The sequence below is a fragment of the Saimiri boliviensis genome, chromosome X (assembly GCF_048565385.1).
Source record: "Saimiri boliviensis isolate mSaiBol1 chromosome X, mSaiBol1.pri, whole genome shotgun sequence".
In the NCBI taxonomy this organism is placed as follows: domain Eukaryota; kingdom Metazoa; phylum Chordata; class Mammalia; order Primates; family Cebidae; genus Saimiri; species Saimiri boliviensis.
The window spans coordinates 68,109,945-68,127,669 of record NC_133470.1 but is presented as its reverse complement, the minus strand read 5'-3'; the positions used below and the strand labels follow the sequence as shown (position 1 = coordinate 68,127,669).

General features: G+C 36.8%; 1 protein-coding gene across 1 annotated transcript; it reads right to left on the bottom strand.

The window, feature by feature from the left end:
* Window positions 1-1,124: 1,124 nt before the first annotated feature.
* Window positions 1,125-2,294, bottom strand: TENT5D (terminal nucleotidyltransferase 5D). Its single transcript, XM_003936869.1, has one exon. The coding sequence runs from the start codon at window positions 2,292-2,294 to the stop codon at window positions 1,125-1,127; it is 1,170 nt and encodes a 389-aa protein (XP_003936918.1).
* Between the last annotated feature and the right edge of the window lie 15,431 nt (window positions 2,295-17,725).

Here is a 17,725-nt window from a genome sequence, read left to right as displayed (position 1 = left end):
TCTAGCAGCATACTTGATGTAGTAAGTATATATTTAGAGATACTGTAAATGTACACAGTTGTTGAATAAATCATCGTGTTATGCAAAAAGTCACATGAGCAGGCACTTGAGTGGCATGTTAGAAAATGATCTTTGGTAAAGGCAAATTGGAAAATCTGTTTCATTTAGTTATAATAAAAATATTTTAACTTACTAAAATGTTATATTTCTCACCATAAAAATATTTTTCAAATAGGCTATAAAATGGTAAATGCTATGGCTATAAACCTCTGCCCATTTTTTTCTGCTTGCCATTTAGAATCTCTTTGTAGTAGATGATAATACAAAGCTTTCACATTCAGAGTTGGTCATTTTCATTCATTTTAACTTATTTTAAGGGGCAGAAGACCCTGTATCTGATCACAGTAGCAGCTGCACAGCAGTATAATATTATTATTCAAATTCACAAATTAACTAAATGCTTTATCATATGGATGACAAATTACTAATGCCCAGTGCTTTCCAGAATCATTTTTTCCCAGCATTCCTTTAAACTATAGCAGGACTTTTGTATCCAACCTAATTGTCAAAAAAAAAAAATCTTGAAAAGTCCAGGGTTTTAATGTCTTCTGAATCTGTTGTTTTTGAAATTAGGCATTTCCATTAAGTACTGAAAATTTCAATGATGGCATATTCGATATAAACAAAAGAACTAAATGTAACAAAGGAACTGATTGAATATAAAAAATTTGGTACTTCACTGTATATCTAAATTTTAAAACATGAATCTGTTTTTTATATTTTAGTCAAAGATGCAGGCATCTCTAATGTCATAGTAAATTTGAAAGTCATAAGTAGTCAGAAAATTTAAAAATCATTTCAAGAGGAAAACAATATTTGAAAGTTATTACAGTCAATAACATTTGAAAACCATTTAAAGTGGTTGGTTTACAGATACTATATTTACTATAATGGCTTAATTGATCAAAAATAGTTGGTAACTGCTATTCCAGCAACTGTGATTAATTGAAAATAATTGGCAACTGTACAAAAATAAGAATAGATTGGAATTTTACATAATCTGGAAACTTGCTTTTAAGAAGTGCTTAATTAAAGCAAAGTTTCTGTTGTTGCATGTATGTTTTTTAAGGCATACCATTTGACCCATGAAAGTGTGGTGGGTGGTATGGCTGGAAGAAAATGGGTGGTGGCCCAGATGTTACATAATTAGGGTACACTGCCTCAGCTGCAAAGTGTGGAACAGGCTGATAAAAGCACGTTACTTTTTCTGTACTAGGTAGAAAATTCTGTTCACCAAGTACTTTTAAAGCCATAATGGTAATCAGGTTAAGAGCCCGTCTTTTTTCATTACCCATGAGGCAAATAGTGCTTTCGTCCACAACTCCACGCAAGGTCATAAGGTAGTCATACTTGCTCTTTTCTTCACCTATAAAATGGTTGTGGAGGTACGATTCAATTTTCTTTTTCTGTTCTGCTTCATCAGAAAAATCAATAAAGAATCTAGAGCACATGTAACGCTCCAGTTTTTTCATTTCAAATATACAAACTGGTTTGAAGCCATGAACCAGCAAGTTGCAGTACTTCAAAAGGCCACCACCTCTAATTTCTTCAGGTTTTCTGGTAGATATAAGCTTGTATTGCAAATGTGTCATTGCTTCCTGGAAGTCTCCATACATGCTTTCAGCTATCACAGCAGGACAGCACTCTTTGGTTAGCTTGGCATTTTTGTCACGGTAGAAGTCTAACATGGGATCCAAAATAATTTGAAAGGAATCTACACTAAATTCAAATTGGCGTTTGAGTGAACTCACAAATTTCAGTTCTAAATTCTTCCCAGTGTTATTTGAAAGGGAAATAAGGCTCCAACGATCATGCTCATTGCAGACCTTGACCAACTTCTGTACATAACCCTCTTGCAAGACATATGAGGTCATCTTTTCCTTTTTCACATCTTTTGGTAAAAAGTCCAGTAGACAACCTAGAACTGCATTCTTAACAATATGAAATTCTTGGCAACTGGGAAGCTCAACATCAAAAACAACGTCCAGATCCTTATAGCTGATTCCATTACGGTGTGCAAGTATGTAACTTGCTATGGAACCATTCAATCTGGTATCTTTAACAACAATTCCTTGCTTTATGAGTTGATCTTTCACAACATGAATGATATCTTTTGGTTTTACCTCCAGTGTGGGGAAATTCCCCCTTCCATGAATTGGAGTTGCTTCATCTAACACTTGATCCAGTTTTATAACTTGATCCCAAGTTAGATTGCTGAATCTAATTTCAGACATTGTGAAGTCAGTCGATCACCTAGACTGCAAGCAAAATATTGGGAGGAAATATGTTAGTACCTTAAAACCAATGCTAAAGCATATGAAAAAGCTAAAAATAGACTTACCCTCGACATAAATCATGATAATCCTAGGAAGGAAATTACCAATGTGTTTAATCATGTTTAAATTTAAAAGTGAAATAAAAGCCGCAATTATTATGTCAAAGATGTTAGATACATTGATGAATGCAAACAGATTTCTCAGGAATTTGCTGGAGTTGTAATTACTGTTGATATAAATTGTGGCCTTTTTCAATCTTTTTTCACGTAACTATTATCATGATGGTATTTATTTTGTGATATAAATTTTATTCATAGGATAACCATAATTTGTCATTGAGATTAATTATCATGAATTTAAAGTGAGACCAGAGAGCATGTCTCTGTGTTAGAACCAATGGACTTAATAGCATAGTGTTTAAAACAATATATATAATCTTGAATCCATAAGCATCAGATCACTCTCTCATACATTTTTCAGTTTCATATATATAACTGCTCTTACTTTAAAGATTACCGAAGTCCTCTATTAGAGTATAAACTCCTTTAATTCTTTAAGAATAAGGAAAGTACCTAATTTATCACCTTTTCTATATGCCCAGCAGCCCTTTAAAAAATGTTAGTTGAAGGAATGTCAATTTAAAATGAAAAACAGATGAGACTACTAAATTTGTACCTGAAATGAGAATAAGAATATATAAACCCACAAGATTCCTGAGCTTTAAAAAATGTTCATTGCAGATGTGCAACATAATAATATGCTCAGATAATTTTATAGTTTAGGGAATGTTAGGAAGTTAACATTTAATAAGGTGCATAAACACTATAAATGCAAGTAGATATAATTATGTACAATCTGAGTGATTACATGGATCTTCAAGTATGTTAATGAGCTGTCTAAACAAATAAATCTAGGAAAGTAAAGAACATTCAACATGGACAAAGTTTTGGGTTAGGCATTTGTTCTTGACTTCCAGAAATAAAAGACAATATGAAGCTTAAGACAGATTTGTGTAGACAGTGTTCGTATTTTGCCTATCAAAGGAGCTATCAAAACAGTATATAAATATTTGAAATATAGTATTATATATTTCCCTAATAGACCTAGAGCAAAGAGAATCACTTATTTGACACCTACATGGACTACTTTGATAATCCATACATTTTGCAAAAGGTCAATTAAGTAACAGCATATCTGTGTTAGTGAGAAGCAAAAATTAAACCTATTCTGTTTCTCTGTATGTAATCCTTACAAATATGAATTACAGACTGAATATTTCCTTTTATTATATGATGAAATGACCCATGAAATTGGATGCTTGTTTTAAGCAACTGTAATGACTGTTTGTACAGTTTGATCAGCTATATGAATATCCATATCAATCCTTAAAGATAGATGGACCAAATTGACTACATATCAGGGTTTCAGAATTTGGTAATTCATCTATCAAATGAAATTATTTATATAGCATTTTTAGGGCATTGGAAAGAGCAAGATGCTACACGAGGTGATACAACATGCAATGAGAACTGGCAATCTTATTTTATAACTCCTTCTCCTGAAATTGTCACTGAATTATTAGAAGTTAACGGTTTGTTATGCTCAAATTCTCAATCTAGGAAAGGAATAGTTCATAACACTGGCTGACTTCATGTAAAGGTTTTAGGAAGAAAAACAATTTACCTCATAAATATTTTTAAAATATAACATACAAACTGTAAGATTTTAATTGATATAGAAAAAGTTCTAAAATTTCTTCTTCATGTGCAAATTTGTTTTGCAAATATAAATTTTCCTTTCCTTAATGGAAAATTTTCATTGTCAATACGAGTAAAAATTTAAAAAAAATTCAATTGTCTAATCCTAGACCTACAATCTCCAAGTAAATCATTTTTGATCTGAAAATAATGGAAAACATTTATGTTGGTATATTGACATTACTGAAATTAACAAATTCTTCCCGAAACAAAAGTTGACAGGACATTTATATGCAAATAAAACCATCCAGAGATATAACTAAAATAAATAATTGCCAAAATGCAGAAGTCCTTGATCAAAAAGTTATCCTTCAAACCAAGAAATAGGAAGTCCCACTTAACATCTTGGATCTGTTCCTAGATATCAGAGAAGGGAGAAGATAGGATTTTGTTTCCCAAACAGAATCATAGTAAAATCTTGCAAAGATAAGAAAGAGGCCCAAAATTTAACTTCACTTTACACCAGGAAAATGGTGTAGAAAAACTGTACATCAGTGTGCAACTTTCCAATTGCCACTTAATTATCTATGCTAGTGATTTCCAGACATTCTAGTCCTTTCAATTATCTATGAGCTTTAGAAATACACATATAAAATAGTTTAGGCCTAGTATTTCTTCATAATTATAGAAACAGTGAAGACAACTTGCTAGGATGTGGGGAAATTGTGTCCTTACGTGAGCAACATATTATTCAATTGTCAAAATTAGGGCTTTAATAACCAGTTAGGGCTTTTTTAAACCTTTCTCTAGCCATAACTATGTAAGCTTGTTTTTAAAATCAAGTCTATTTTATTGACATATCATTACTGACAAATTCAGAGTTATCATATCACTAAAATTAGCCCTAGAGAAAAGCATAATTATGATTTGTGATACACATACATTCAAACATATATACACACGTAGATAGATATAAGCACAAAATACAATACAATGTATGTCACAGTGGAGTAAATATAAGTGATTTGTACTGATCTGGAATCTATATATACCTCCAACAATGCTGATATCTACTAACATTAATAATCAAGATTTGACAATAATGTTATGTTTCTTTTGGCACAGCTACTGCTCATTTTCACATAATGTACAGTATCAATGTAATGTTATTAGTACAATTTTCAATTAAGGCATTAAATAATAGGACTTATCTTAATATGTAGATTGTGGCTCAATACTTAACTACATATAGTAGAATCAATCACCCATATATCAAAAACAGCACATTAGAAAACTTGTTGGGAAACTTAATTTGAATTTTCTGAACCACAAAGTATGGCTAAATAGAAACTTTGGATGAATGTCATGGTAAAGGTGGAAAAACTGCAAGAAAGCCACCCACATTTCTTTTAATACTATCTTGGGTATAATCCAGCTCTTAGTTACTGAAAGTGTGTTTATTGAGTATGAACTATAAAGCTGCATTTTCATGAGTTAAAAGTCAAAATTCAAGGCAGAAACTCGTCAATAATTTTCCACATAAACCTCAACAGGAGCACAGAACATGAAATTTCTAATTATTGTTTTCAAAATGTGAAGATGAGCAGTAGTTCACATTGGACAATATTTAAATCTTGCTTTGGCTCCTTGTCTTCTCCCAATTGACTAATCCTTTAAGCTAACACTCTTCCCATATAGCTTAACCTATTAGTATGCCTGTAATGTATCTGACTACAGTAAACACCAAAATAAAAAAAAAAGTGGTTGCTAATATTCAACTGGTAAAATTTATCTAGAAATGCAAAGCAAAGCAAGCAATTTGCTAAGATTTCACAAAGGAATTCGAATGGATGTTTATATAATAAAAAATGTAATTGCTCTGCCTATCAAAACCCTATGGTCCATCTGACTATGGGAAAAACGGGAAGTCAGCCACTCTTTACCTGTCTATATTAATATTAGAACTATATTTTCAAAGAGAATGAGAAAAGACGTCATACTTACATTAAAAGGATTGCTTTCAATAATGCAATATAGTTGAGTTAAAGTGATTATTCAGTAGATCCTTCAGTGAAGATGAGAATTTTTATATTTCACTGATTAAAGTCATCAACCAGTGAGAAAAACTGCAAGGATAATAAAAGCAAGAATAATGTTCTTTAATAGGTATTATATGCAAATAAAATAATGATGCTTCATGGACAACAGTCCTGCAAATTATATACATACATACATACATGCATACATAGATACATAAATATACAAGGATGAAATGATAAAATGATTGCTTTAAAACAGTGATTCCCAAATTTTAACATGCATTAGAGTTACACAGATGGTTTCCAACTCTAATGCATGTTGAAATTTGACAACCACTATTTTAGAGCAATAATTTTATCTGTGTGTAACCACACAGATTTCTGGGTCCTATCTCCAGAGTTTCTATTTCAGCAGGTCAGATGTGGGGCCAGAATATCTGCATTTCTAATAACTTCCAAGATGATGCTGAGGGGAACCACACTTTAAGAACTGCTACACTAAAGAAAAGTGAGAAAAAATAGTAAGGAAAAGTAGTCTCAATAGCAGTACCTTGTCCCTCATATTTTGGCTATATCCACTAAATTTAAAACATTACATTAAATAATACAGAAAATTCTAATCAAAGTGAATGCTCTTTTAAACCATAAACTTTCAAAACATTTTAACAGTGCAATATTGTTTTCTCAGCAGGACATTAAAGCTGCTAGAAAGTCTTTCTAAAGTTTGTATTGTGGTTCTAAATCTAATTAGTTCCATTATCTATAATAAATTATTGTATATAACCCCACTGTAAATATTAGACAGATCAAGGAGACAGAAAATTAATAAGGATATCCAGGACTTGAACTCAGATCTGGACCAAATGGAACTAATAGATATCTACAGAACTCTCCATCCCAAATCCATGGAATATACATTCTTCTCAGCACCACATGGCACTTGTTCTAAAATTGACCACATAATTGTAAGTAAAACACTCCTCAGCAAATGCAAAAGAATGGAAATCACAACAAATAGTCTCTCAGACCACAGTGTAATCAAATTAGAACTCAGGATTAAGAAACGCACTCAAAACTGCACAACCACAAGGAAACTGAACAACCTGCTCCTGAATGACTACTGGATAAACAATGAAATGAAGGTAGAAATAAAGGTGTTCTTCAAAACCAATCAGAATGGACACAATGTACCAGAATCTCTGGGACACATTTAAAGCAGTGTCTAGATGGTAATTTATAGCACTAAATGCCCACAAGAGAAATGAGGAAAGATCTAAAATCCACACTATAACGTCATGATTAAAAGAACTAGAGGAGCAGATCAAAAAAATTCAAAAGCTAGCAGAAGACAAGAAATAACTAAGATCAGAGCAGAACTGAAGGGCATAGAGACTCAAAAATCCCTTCAAAAAATCAATAAATCCAGGAGCTGGTGTTTTGAAAATATCAACAAAATAGATTGCTAGCCAGACTAATAAAAAAGAAAAGTGAGAAGAATCAAATAGATGCAATAAAAAATAATAAAGGGAATATCACCATCGATCCCACAGAAATACACACTACCATCAGATATTAGTATAGATACCTCTATGCAAATAAACCAGTAAATCTAGAAGAAAAGCATAAATTCCTGGACACTTACACCTTCCAAGATTAAACCAGGAAGAAGTTGAATCCCTCAATAATAGGCCTGAAATTGAGGCAGCAATGAATAGCCTACAAAACAAAAAAAAAAATTCCAGGGCCAGATGAGTTCACAGCTGAATTCTACCAAAGGTACAAAGAGGAGCTGATACCATTCCTTCTGAAAGTATTCCAAACAATAGGAATGCTGGGAAGATGGCCGCCTAAGAACAGCGCAGGACTTCAGCTCCCAGTGAAAGTGCAGAGGGTGAGTGGACGCCGCATTTCCAGACGAACTCTTATTGCCCACAGAGCAGGAGATACCCAGGCAGAGGGGTCGCCAGCGTCCCAGTCCCAGCCGGTGCGGCTGTTTTGGCCCCCGCGGGGCTGATTACGCCCCCGCGGCTGCTGTGACCACGCCCTGTTGCTGCGGTTCTCCGTACAAAAGCCACTGGTCTGGGAGCCCTCTTAGCTGGTGATCAGAGCCCTGAGAAGGCAGAGTTGCCCATTCATCTGAAATAGCGAGCCAAGCCAGGAGATTCCTAGGCAAAAAATCCGCCAGGAGCCGGCGCCGCAGTTCGAGCCGACTCAGTGAGTCCCAGCACGGGAGATCCCGGCGCCTTTACAACAGGCGACTGGAACGCAGGGTCGTTCAACTTAAAAGAAAAGACTCTGAGTCAGGGAGCCAGGTGATCAGGCTCGGTTGGTCCCACCCCTCCACCCCAAACAACAACGAAAACAAAAACAGTAATTGGAAACCCCCTGGGTTGAGCCCTTCAAATCAAGCACAGCTGAACCGGGACGGTCCGGCTTGGTGGGGGAGGGGCTTCCGCCATTACTGAGACTCTCCATGGCTACAGAGGCAGGCTGCCGTTGCCGAGGCAACCCGCCCTTACGAGGCAACCTGCCACAACAGAGAGAGTCCATCATAACAGAGGCGGGGCCACCATTGCCAAGACAGTTCTAACTACGCCCATATAAACAGGACTGCAGGGAAGAGCTCAGGGCAGCTGGGTGGAGCCCACAGCAGCTCAGCAAAGCCCCTGCGGGCAGGCAGTGGCTAGGCCGGCTGCTAGCTGGGCGGGTCAGACCTGAAAGAAAAATCAAAAAAGACAGTAGTGCAACGGAAACTCATAAAGTTCCAACTCCCTGGGACAGAGCACCTGGGAACAAAAAGTGCTTTATGAGTTCAGCTGCAGCAGACCTAAACATACCTGCCCAGCAGCTCTTAACGAACAACGGAGCTCACAACTCAGGACTTAAGACCCAATAAAAGATAGACTGTCTCCTCAAGTAGCTCCCTGACCCCCATAGATCCAAAGACTCACCTCATAAAGGAGAGAATGGACTGACAGTAGGCGAGCATCCTTCTGGGACAAAGATAGCAGAAGAGGAAACTGGCAGCAACCCTTACTGTTCTGCAGCTGCTGCAGGTGATCCACAGGCAAGCAGGGCCTGGAGAGGACCTCAGCAGTCCTACAGCAGAGGGGCCAGACTGTTAGAAGGAAAGCTTAAAAAAAAAAAAAAAAAAGAAGTAACTTCAGCATCCACGAACTAGAAGCTCACTCAGAGACCCAATCTGAAAGACAGTAATTACAAAGACAACAGGTGGATAAACCCACAAAGATGGTAAGAAACCAGCACAAAAAGGATGAAAACTCCCGAAACCAGAACACCTCTCCTCCTAAAAGGGATCACAACTCCTCACCAGCAAGGGAACCAGACTGGATGGAGAAGGAGGGTGATGAAATGACAGAATCAGACTTCAGAAGGTGGGTAGTAAGAAACTACAGTGAGCTAAAAGAACATGTTCTAACCGAACACAAAGAAAATAGGAACCTTGAAAAAAGATTGGATGAACTGCTGACGAGAATGGACAGCATAGAGAGGAGTATAAGTGAATGATGGAGCTGAAAAACGCAACACGAGAACTTCGTGAAGCATGCACAAGCTTCAACAGCCGAATTGACCAAGCAGAAGAAAGGATATCAGAGGTCGAAGATCAACTCAATGAAATAAAAAGAGAAGGCAAGAACAGAGAAAAAAGCGCAAAAAGGAATGAACAAAATCTTCAAGAAATGTGGGACTATGTGAAAAGACCTAATCTACGTCTGATAGGTGTACCTGAATGTGATGAAGAGAATGAATCCAAGCTGGAAAATACTCTTCAGGATACTATTCAGGAAAACTTCCCCAACCTAGCAAGGCAGACCAATATTCAAATCCAGGAAATACAGAGAACACCACAAAGATATTCCTCAAGAAGAGCAACCCCAAGGCACATAATCGTCAGATTCACCAGGGTTGAAATCAAAGAGAAAATGCTAAGGGCAGCCAGAGAGAAAGGTCGGGTTACCCACAAAGGGAAGCCCATTAGACTCACAGCAGATGTCTCAGCAGAAACCCTACAAGCCAGAAGAGATTGGGGGCCAATATTCAACATCCTTAAAGAAAAGAACTTTCAACCCAGAATCTCCTATCCAGCCAAACTAAGCTTCATAAGTGAAGGAAAAATAAAATCCTTTGTGAACAAGCAAGCACTCAGAGATTTCATCACCACCAAACCTGCCCTGCAAGAACTCCTGAAAGAGGCTCTACACATATAAAGGAACAACCAGTACCAGCCACTCTAAAAACACACCAAATGGTAAAAGAGCATCAACACAATCAAGATTCTGCATCAACTAACCAACAAAACAGCCAGGTAGCATCAAAATGACAGTGTCAAATTCACACATAACAATACTATCCCTAAATGTCAATGGACTAAATGCCCCAATCAAAAGACACAGACTGGCAAATTGGATAAAAAGCCAAAACCCATCAGTGTGCTGTATCCAGGAAACCCATCTTACATGCAAGGATACACAAAGGCTCAAAATAAAGGGATGGAGGAAGATCTACCAAGCAAATGGAGAGCAAAAAAAAAAGCGGGAGTTGCAGTTCTCATCTCTGATAAAATAGACTTTAAAGCAACAAAGATCAAAAGAGACAAAGAAGGACATTACATAATGGTAAAAGGATCACTGCAACAAGAAGAGCTAACGATCCTAAATATATGCGCACCCAATACAGGAGCACCCAGATACATAAGGCAAGTTCTTAATGACTTACAAAGAGACTTAGACTCCCACACAATAGTAGTGGGAGACTTTAACACCCCATTGTCAATATTAGACAGATTAACCAGACAGAAAATCAACAAGGATATCCAGGACCTGAACTCAGACCTGGAACAAGCAAACCTAATAGACATATACAGAACTCTCCACCCCAAATCCACAGAATATACATTCTTCTCAGCACCACATCACACCTACTCTAAAATTGACCATATAATTGGCAATAAATCACTCCTCAGCAAATGCAAAAGAACAGAAATCATAACAAACAGTCTCTCAGACCACAGTGCAATCGAGTTAGAACTCAGAATGCAGAAACTAACTCAGAACCGCACAGCTTCATGGAAACTGAATAACTTGCTCTTGAATGTTGACTGGATAAACAATGAAATGAAGGCAGAAATAAAGATGTTCTTCGAAACCAATGAGAACGAAGACACAACATACCAGAATCTCTGGGACACATTTAAAGCAGTCTCTAGAGGAAAATATATAGCAATGAGTGCCCACATGAGAAGAAAGGAGAGATCTAAAATTGACACCCTATCATCAAAATTGAAAGAGCTAGAGGAGCAAGATAAAAAAAACTCAAAACCTAGCAGAAGACAGGAAATAACTAAGATCAGAGCAGAACTGAAGGAAATAGAGACACATAAAACTCTTCAAAAAATCAATAAATCCAGGAGCTGGTTTTTTGAAAAGATCAACAAAATAGACAGACCACTAGCCAGATTAATAAAAAAGAAAAGAGAGAATAACCAAATTGATGCAATAAAAAACGATAAAGGGGATATCACCACAGATTCCACAGAAATCCAAACCATCATCAGAGATTATTACAAACAACTCTATGCACATAAACTAGTAAACCTGGAAGAAATGGATAAATTCCTGGACACCTGCATCCTCCCAAGCCTAAACCTGGAAGAAGCCGAAACCCTGAATAGACCAATAACATGGTCTGAAGTCAAGGCAGCAATAAAGAGCCTACCACCCAAAAAAAGCCCAGGTCCAGATGGGTTCACAGCTGAATTCTACCAGACATACAAAGAGGAGCTGATACCATTCCTTCTGAAACTATTCCAGACAATCCAAAAAGAGGGAACCCTTCCCAAATCATTTTAGGAGACCAACATCATCCGGATACCAAAACCCGGCAGAGACTCAACAAGAAAAGAAAATTTCAGGCCAATATCCATGATGAACATAGATGCAAAAATCTTCAATAAAATACTGGCAAACCGATTGCAACAGCATATCAAAAAGCTCATCCACCATGATCAAGTAGGATTCATCCCGGGGATGCAAGGCTGGTTCAACATACGCAAGTCCATAAACGTAATTCACCACATAAACAGAACAAAAGACAAAAACCACATGATTATCTCAATTGATGCAGAGAAGGCTTTTGACAAAATTCAACAACCCTTTATGCTAAAAACCCTCAATAAACTAGGTATTGACGGAACGTATCTCAAAACAATAAAAGCTATTTACGACAAACCAACAGCCAATATCATACTGAATGGGCAAAAACTGGAAGCATTCCCTTTGAAATCTGGCACTAGATAAGGATGCCCTCTCTCACCACTCCTATTCAATATAGTACTGGAAGTTCTAGCCAGAGCAATCAGGCAAGAAAAAAAAAATAAAGGGTATCCAAATTGGAAAGGAGGAAATCAAATTGTCTCTATTTGCAGATGACATGATTGTATATCTGGAAGACCCCATCATCTCAGCCCAAAATCTCCTGAAACTGATAAACAACTTCAGCAAAGTCTCAGGATACAAAATCAACGTGCAAAAATCACAAGCATTCCTATACACCAGTAATAGACTTCAAGAGAGCCAAATCAAGAACGAACTGCCATTCACAATTGCTACAAAGAGAATAAAGTACCTAGGAATACAACTAACAAGGAACGTAAAGGACCTCTTCAAGGAGAACTACAAGCCATTGCTCAACGAAATAAGAGAGGATACAAACAGATGGAGAAACATTCCATGTTCATGGTTAGGAAGAATCAACATCGTGAAAATGGCCATACTGCCCAAAGTAATTTACAGATTCAACGCTATTCCCATCAAGCTACCAATGACCTTCTTCACAGAACTGGAAAAAAACACCTTAAACTTCATATGGAACCAAAAGAGAGCCCGCATAGCCAAGTCAATTCTAAGCAAAAAGAACAAAGCAGGAGGCATCACACTACCGGACTTCAAACTATACTACAAGGCTACAGTAATCAAAACAGCATGGTACTGGTACCAAAACAGAGATATAGACCAATGGAACAGAACAGAGGCCTCAGAGGAAATACAACATACCTACAACCATCTGATCTTCGACAAACCTGACAAAAACAAGCAATGGGGAAAGGACTCCCTGTTCAATAAATGGTGTTGGGAAAACTGGCTAGCCATGTGCAGAAAGCAGAAACAGGACCCCTTCCTGACACCTTACACCAAAATTACCTCCAGATGGATTAAAAACTTAAACATCAGACCTAATACCATAAAAACCTTAGAAGAAAATCTAGGCAAAACCATTCAGGACATAGGTGTAGGCAAGGACTTCATGACCAAAACGCCAAAAGCAATGGCAACAAAAGACAAAATAGACAAATGGGACCTAATCAAACTCCACAGCTTCTGCATGGCAAAAGAAACAGTCAGTAGAGTGAATCGGCAACCACAGAATGGGAAAAAATTTTTGCAGCCTACCCATCTGACAAGGGGCTGATATCCAGAATTTACAAAGAACTAAAGCAGATCTACAAGAAAAAAACAAACAAGCCCATTCAAAAATGGGCGAAGGATATGAACAGATACTTTACAAAAGAAGACATACAGGAGGCCAACAAACATATGAAAAAATGCTCATCATCACTGGTCATCAGAGAAATGCAAATCAAAACCACATTGAGATACCATCTCACACCAGTTAGAATGGCGATCATTAAAAAATCTGGAAACAACAGATGCTGGAGAGGATGTGGAGAAATAGGAACACTTTTACACTGTTGGTGGGAATGTAAATTAATTCAACCATTGTGGAAGACAGTGTGGCGATTCCTCAAGGACCTAAAAATAGAAATCCCATTTGACCCAGCAATCCCATTACTGGGTATATATCCAAAGGATTATAAATCATTCTACTACAAGGACACGTGAACACGAATGTTCATTGCAGCACAGTTTACAATAGCAAAGAGCTGGAACCAACCCAAATGCCCAACGATGATAGACTGGATAGGGAAAATGTGGTACATATACACCATGGAATATTACGCAGCCATCAAAAACGATGAGTTCACGTCCTTTGTAGGGACATGGATGAACCTGGAAACCATCATTCTCAGCAAACTGACACAAGAGCAGAAAATCAAACACCGTATATTCTCACTCATAGGCGGGTGTTGAACAATGAGAACATATGGACACAGGGAGGGGAGCACTACACACTGGGGTCCGTTGGGGGGAAATGGGGGAGGGGCGAGGGGTGGGGAGGTGGGAAGAGATAGCATGGGGAGAAATGACAGATACAAGTGAGGGGACGGAAGGCAGCAAACCGCACTGCTATGTGTGTACCTATGCAACAATCTTGCATGTTCATCACATGTACCCCAAAACCTAAAATGCAATAAAAAAAAATACAAAAAGTGGGAATCCTCCCTAACTCATTTTATGAGACCAACATCATCCTTATACCAAAACCTGGCAGAGACACAACTAAAAAAGAAAACTTCAGGCCAATATCCAGGATGAACATAGATGCAATAATCTTCAATAAAATCCTGGCAAACCGATTGCAACAGCACATCAAGAGGCTTATCCATCACGATCAAGTAGGCTTCATCCCGGGGATGCAAGGCTGGTTCAACATACGCAATTATATAAATGTAATCCATCACATAAACAGAACCAAAGACAAAAACCACGTGATTATCTCAATAGATGCAGAGAAGGCCTTTGACAAAATTCAACAGCCCTTTATGGTAAAAACTCTCAATAAAATAGGTATTGATAGAACATACCTCAGAATAATAAGAGCTATTTATGACAAACTCACAGCAAATGTCATATTGCATGGGCAAAACTGAAAGCATTCCCGTCAAAAACTGGCACAAGACAAGAATGCCCTCACTCAACACTCCTATTTAACATGGAAGTTCTGGCCAGGGCACTCAGGCAAGAAAAAAAATAAAGGGTATTTGATTAGGAAAACAGGAAGTCAAATTGTCTCTATTTGCAGATGACATGACTGTATATTTAGAAGACCCCATCATCTCAGGCCAAAAGCTCCTTAAGCTGATATGCAAATTCAGCAAAGTCTCAGTATACAAAATCAATATGCAAAAATCACAAGCATTCCTATACAACAATAACAGACAAACAGAACCAAATCATGAGTGAACTCCCATTCACAATTGCTACAAAGAGAATAAAATGCCTAGGAATACAACTAACAAGGGATGTGAAGGACCTCTTCAAGGAGAACTGCAAACCACTGCTCAATGAAATAAGAGAGGACACAAACATTTCTAACCATGCTCATGGTTAGAAAGAATCAATATTGTGAAAATGGCCATACTGCCCAAAGTAATTTATACATTCAAGGCTATCCCCATCAAGCTACCATTGGCCTTCTTCACAGAATTGGAAAAAAAACAAAAACAAAAACAAAAACACCTTATACTTCACATGGAACCAAAAAACAGCCCACATAGCCAACATGATCCAAAGCAAAACAAACAGATAAACAAAAACAAAGCTGGAGGTATCATGCTACTTGACTTCAAACTATACTACAAGGCTAGAATAATCAAAACAGCATAGTGCTGGTACCAAAACAGAGATATAGACCAATGGAACAGAACAGAGACCTCAGAAATAATGCCACACGTCTACAACTATCTGATCTTCAAAAAATCTGACAAAAACAAGCAATGGGGAAAGGATTCCCTATTTAATAAATGGTGTTGGGAAAACTGACTAGTCATATGCAGAAAGCTGACACTGGATCCCTTCCTTACACCTTAAACAAAAATTAATTCCAGATGGATTAAAGATTTAAACATAAGATCTAACATTATAAACACCCTGGAAGAAAATCTAGGTAATACCATTCAGGACATAGGCATGGGCAAGGACTTCAGGACTAAAACACCAAAAGCAATAGCAACAAAAGCCAAAATAGACAAATGGGATCTAATTAAACTTAAGAGCTTCTACACAACAACAACAACAACAACAACAACAAAACAAAAACAAAACAAAAACAAAAACAAAAACCTATCATTAGAGTGAACCGGCAATCAACAGAATGGGAAAAAAAAATTACAATCTACCCATCTGACAAAGGGCTAATATCCAGAATCTATAAAGAACTTTAACAAATTTACAAGACAAAAACAATGTCATCAAAAAGTGAGCAAAGGATATGAACACACACTTCTCCAAAGAAGACATTTATGCAGCCAACAAACATGAAAAAAAGCTCATCATCACTAGTCATTAAATAAATGCAAATGAAAACTACACTGAGATAGCATCTCATGCCAGTTAGAATGGTGATCATTAAAAAATCAGGAGACAACGGATGCTGGAGAGGATGTGGAGAAATAGGAACACTTTTACACTGTTGGTGGGAGAGTAAATCAGTTGAACCCTTGTGAAAGATAGTGTGGCAATTCCTCAAGGATCTCGAAATAGAAATACCATTTAACCCAACAATCACATTACTGGGTAAACACCCAAAGGATTATAAATCATTCTATTATAAAGACACATGAACATGTATGTTTATTGCAGCACTGCTCACAATAGTAAAGACTTGGAACCAACCCAAATATCCATCAATGATAGACTGGATAAAGAAAATGTGGCACATATACCCCATGGAATATTATTCAGCCATAAAAATGGATGAGTTCATGTCCTTTGCAGGGACATAGGTGAATCTGGAAACCATCATTCTCAGCAAACTGACATAAGAACAGAAAACCAAATATTGCATGTTCTTACTTGTAAGTAGGTGTTGAACAATGAGAACACGGACACAAGGAGGGGAACATCACACACTGGGGTCTTTCTGGGAGTGGAAGGCTAGGGGAGGGATAACAGGGGATGGGTGGATTGGGGAGGGACAGCATTAGGAGAAATATCTAATGTAGATGACGGGGTGATGGATGCAGCAAACCACCATGGCACATGTATACCTATGTAACAAACCTGCATGTTCTGCACATGTACTCCAGAACTTAAAGTACTATATATATATATATATATATATATATATATATATACATACACATATATACACATATATACACACATATATATAAAGTATTTCTAAAGTTTGTATTGTGGTTCTAAATGTAATTAGTTCCTTTGCCTATAATAAATGATTTTATATAAAAATGAATTCCTGTACTTTAGAAACTTTCAAGATATATACGCATATATACCTACCTATAGAAAAACAAACAACAAGATTTTGGTAAGAATATATTATATTTTACCAGTCTAAAGAAGTATTAAATATAATTTGACTGTTGGAAAGAGTTACTAGATATTTTATTTAATATATTGCATTTGTTTCCAAGAGAAAATATTAATGTCTGTGAAAAATGGTGAGAAATAACAGTTCAGTATTTAATTAAACAATGATTTACTCATAACCAACTGTTACCCCTTTAAAATACAGATACTTATTTCAGAAAAAAGTATTTTCTTATATCAAAAAGAAAAGATGATGATTATCAAATAATATCAATTTGACATTTCCATGCTGTGTTCAGTAAGATTGTAGAATACCCTGAAGAGAAGTTACAAAGAGCCAGCTTTTACTTTCAATTAGAGTCATTAGTTTTTTGTTCCACTATCATCTGGATAAGTCTTGCTTT